This window comes from Mycetomoellerius zeteki, unplaced genomic scaffold (genome assembly GCF_001594055.1).
Source record: "Mycetomoellerius zeteki isolate Tzet28-1 unplaced genomic scaffold, Tzet1.0 scaffold221, whole genome shotgun sequence".
NCBI lineage: Eukaryota > Metazoa > Arthropoda > Insecta > Hymenoptera > Formicidae > Mycetomoellerius > Mycetomoellerius zeteki.
In genome coordinates, this window is record NW_017257184.1 from 3083963 (window position 1) to 3088774 (window position 4812).

A 4812-nucleotide genomic window follows, 5' to 3' on the forward strand; every position below is an offset into this window, starting at 1 on the left:
CTTTAGAAAAGTTTTAGCATCCTGAAGAGTATAAAACTAAACTTAATGACAGCTTAAAAAAATTTGACACTACTTTCACAATAAAACAACTAATATATTTTGCAATATTTTTGTACTCAAAGATAAAATACTTAATTATATCATCATAAGTGCATTCATTATATGTATATTGTTTCAATAAAACTCAGAAAATATCCAATATTATTACATATAATTTTATACAGGATCATACACAAAATATTATCTGCAACGAAATTTGATTATTTTAAAGGATATTTAATAATATAACTAACAATAAACTATTAGCAACACATAAAGTAGAATTTTATTTTTATCTTAATGACAAATACATATTAGATGTTTTTGTCTACTGTTAATAATTATTTAACTGCAAACACAGATTTACTTTTATTATAAATAGTAAATATTAATATATCATTATAAAATCTTCAACATTTTGCCAGTAAAAGCGATATGTAACCACATGATGTCTTTAGTATCTAAAAAATTATTTTTATTTAGACAAATAATAAAACAGTTACCAGATATTAACTAATAAATATCTTGAATTGATTTTTTGTCTACATATGTTATAAAAGACAGAATATTGACTGACAGTGATTATTTTATAATTTGTATATAAATATATTTTCCAAATTTTAATATAAAATAAATAAATGTAGTATATATCATTATTACATGCAATCTGATTTATTTACAATATAATCAGTAAAATTAAAAAGAGGAACATCTTTCAATGATCTTAACTTTGATCATATGTTATTAAGGTTATGATCTTGAACAACATTCAAAAAATTTTAGCCATCGCTTACTATTTGTTAAAAAGTTACATAAAACTGTAGAAAAGGGGAGCAACCTTCAATGACATTCATTTATTGTAAAGGTCGTGACCTTGAAAGGTCTATGACGTCATCACAGATGAAGCCCATTGGATAAAACATCAGGTTAAGTTTTACCATAAGTTAACCAGATAATGAAAAATCGGATCTTTAATGAATAACGAGCTACAACCTGTTAAAAATCATTCAGGGTCATAACTTTGAACGTATGACTACAACATATGTCCAAGTCAACGTCATCGGAGCTCGCCATATTTATCGTTACCACATGCATAATTATTTATGTCAAGTGATATCTACAACTATATAATCTCTAATCTGATTTATATGTTAAAGTTATCGTAATCAAAATGTGATAAATATTAAACACAATCCGCTGGGTCAAGTCTCATTATAATCAAAAGGAACAATAAAACTACAAATACTGTAATGGATTTTGAATTATAAAAGGTACGACAGGTTTTATTCGCCGAGAAAAACTGCAAATTAATAAACAGATATCAAATTGTACTACTGCGAAAGAAAATAGTTTATTAAGTTGTAAATTTTATTTTGTTTAAAAAAAAGCAATATAATTGATAAGCCCTAAACAGCACAAGAATGTCTTCGAAAATTTATAGAATGGAATTCAGATTTGTATCTAAAACAGAGATATACAACGTCAGTCAGTAATTTGAATTTTACAACATACGTAGATATAACAAAATTATTAATATAATGTGTTCACTCTATAAAGTGAAGATTTATATTTGCTAATTATATACATGCGATTCAATTATTAAATGTATATGTAAATACTATATTGGGTGGGAAAAAAGGTCGATATCCCTAAATAACTCAGAAAATATAAGTTTTATAGAAACATGTTTAAGACAAAAATTGTATGGTATAAAAAAATCAACATATTGATGTTATCAGTTTGACCTTGGTGTTGTGCGACTGAGCAACCTTCGTGTCGTACACCTTGAGTAATATGTTAATGCTGACGGTATTGTAACTTTGAAGCCATAATTCGAAAAGTACTTAATGAAGAAATAATTTCTTATAGTGTTTTAAAAAGGTCGCAAGAAAGGCTATAATACGTGGGTTGTTCAAGTCAAACCGGGACTTTTTTATTCTTATGTTCATGAGAATAAAAGTCTCGGTTTGACTTGAACCACCCACGTAATATATATTAAAATGTAGGGGGTTCCATCTAAAAAATTCAAGGTGATCTTGTTCTGACTTTAGTGATGCCACCCAAGGTCAAACTGATAAGACCGGTAAATAGATCTTTGTAAGTTCCTTTCTCATGCAACATATATTTTTCGAGATATTTCGGAGTCCCGGTATTTTTACTTTATATTGTGCGTACATGCGTGCACGCGCGCATGAATGTACTTGTATGGGCAAGAGGGAGACAGAGAGAGAGAGAAATCAAATGTGAAAGTAAAAGATTCCATTACATAGCAAAGGAGTAAAATTAAAATGAGAGAAATCTAAATAATCTTACACTGCAAAAATTAGCTATTGTTAATGGAAAAATCTTTCCCGCGGTGATACAAAAAGGATATTTAGCTCGCATCATTAACAAAATAAGATTTCTTGCCTTCTTTGATTCCAATTTGTACCATTCAAGATCGCACATTGCACGATATACTGCATTGCACTTAAAGAATATATAGAAAATATATTAATGTCCACGCCATTTCAATGAGGATTACTTCCAGAAATATAAGTAACAGTTAATTGGGATTTAAATAACCTCTTATTTCTTGTAAAAGAATTTAGAAACAGAAATGTCCGACAATTCGAATAAATTTACAATCTTGTTCCTGTTCATTCAGAAACAGTCATTCAATAAACGGTCATGCATAAATGTGTACTAAAATAAATTTTTAACAAATAGTTTTGCCTTGTGACGTAATATCAAATTTATAACAAGTAGTATTATAACAATATAACTACAAAATTTCTTGTTAGATAAACTAACATATGAAAATTATATTTGCTCCAAAGTATAAAACAAAATACAACACTGTTGATATACATTATAGATCTGTTCTTTTTGGTTGAACTTTTGCACCAGTTCATCTTTCTTTCTCTTCTTTCCTCCTAGAGAGAAAAGGAAGAAAGATGAACTGATGCAAAAGTTCAGCCAAAAAGAACAGGTCTTATAAGTACGAGTATAATCAATTTACTTTATGTATTACGAGGGCTGTTCAAAAAGTAACGTAAAACATTTTTTCTCGGCCAATAATAAAGATAGAGAAATGATATTTTACATGATGCAAACTTCAACTTAGTCGCGTTTTTATGTAAAAATACACGGCATTCTGTCAGACGTAGCTCCATAGTGAAAATAAAACGCTCAAATTGTTGAAATCAACCCTGATCGTGGAAATGAGATTTAAAAATGATTGAAACTGTCGTTATGAGCACATAACGATTGCATAACGAGTTACAGAATTCCGTTGCAGCCCCCGTATTCTGTAACTCGTTATGCAATCGTTATGTGCTCATAACGACAGTTGCGACAGATATTTTATATAGTAAAAAGCTGCACAACTGTCGTTGTGAATACGTAACGATTGTATAAAGAGTTACAGAATACAGGACTAGCAGCTCTATTCTGTAACTTTTCAACGATAATATTACTAGTTTATGTTTATAGAGATGTCGTTGCGTAGGTGATTTACATAGTGAAAAAGCTGCGCAACGACAGTATAACGGTACCAAATGTTAAAAGTTACAAAATAGGGCTACATTAATATTTTTAAAATAGAAGTGAGATAGAAAAAATATTCATTTCGCAAATCAGAAATAAAAAAAGAGTTCTTTCCGAAATCTCTGCGCTATCAGGATTTAATTCAGTTATATTTCGTTATTATATATTACAATGTCAGCAAAAAAATTTCCATCATGTAAAAATTGACTTTTTTTTAATAGCATCTGTGAAAACTCGCGTTAAACGACGAGCTAGAATTGAATTTTTTGTTGTAGAGAAAGAACTATGATAAATCTGGAGAGACACGGTAGTGTTTCGGTGCTAAAACATGGCGCGAGACACTGCCGTGGCTCCTTTATATTTACGTACGTTTGTATGCTTGTGTGTATGGAAGTCAATAGGAGCACCATTAATTATTGTACATAGAGGGTGAAAATTGCAAAATTTGGAAAGATAGAGCTGCATGATTAGTTACGCGCTGAACATCTTGCCATTAGGATTAACCGCATTTCTATCGACTGCAACTTTCACACACAAACTTTTGTAAATGTTCACTATCATTCTTTTTTTCGCAATTAAAAATTTAATTATGGATGCGTTCCGTTTTACGTTTGCAGCGCTCGTAAGCATCATTTATTCTAATTTAAAATTTAATAGACAACAAGGATGGACTGATGCTTACAGCGTATGAGTGAGAAAACGGAACGCATCCTATAGCTAGTTAGCAGACACCATTAAAAGATTATTACAGTTACTTTATCGGTCAAAATATCGTGTAATTTTACATAAAAATGCAACAAACTTGAAGTTTACAGCATGTACAATTTCACTTTTCTGTTTTTATTATTAATCGAGAAAAGATGTGCATTTCTTTCTGAACAACTCTCGTATAAGTATAACTTACTTGCTCGGTTACAAGCTCTCCTGCTTCACAATAGAGAAAAGTATTCATCAATAAGGTAACAAGCACAAATATTGAGGAATATCCTTGTGTAACAGTTTTATCTACATCTAAGTCAGTGAATATCTAAAACATAAATTTTATGTTAACAAAGGACGGTAGAGTAACTCCGGTATTTAAAACGTGCGGGGATATACGTCTCAGAAATCAGAAAAAATAAGAGTGGGGATAATTTACATCCAATCACTCTATTATTATACCTTTATGTTATATTAATATTGTGTTATTTTAGTTTTTTGCTATTAATATTAGTAAAATCACTGTCACGCTGTTAAATAGATTTG

At 29.8% G+C, this 4812-nt stretch overlaps 1 protein-coding gene across 1 annotated transcript; it reads right to left on the minus strand.

The window, feature by feature from the left end:
• Positions 1 to 449: 449 nt before the first annotated feature.
• LOC108722893 (odorant receptor 43a) lies at positions 450 to 4519 on the minus strand. Its single transcript, XM_018448237.1, has 3 exons — positions 4472 to 4519; positions 2353 to 2508; positions 450 to 500 (listed from the first exon to the last, which is right to left on the minus strand). Exons 1-3 carry the CDS (start codon positions 4517 to 4519, stop codon positions 450 to 452), a joined length of 255 nt encoding a protein of 84 aa, XP_018303739.1.
• Between the last annotated feature and the right edge of the window lie 293 nt (positions 4520 to 4812).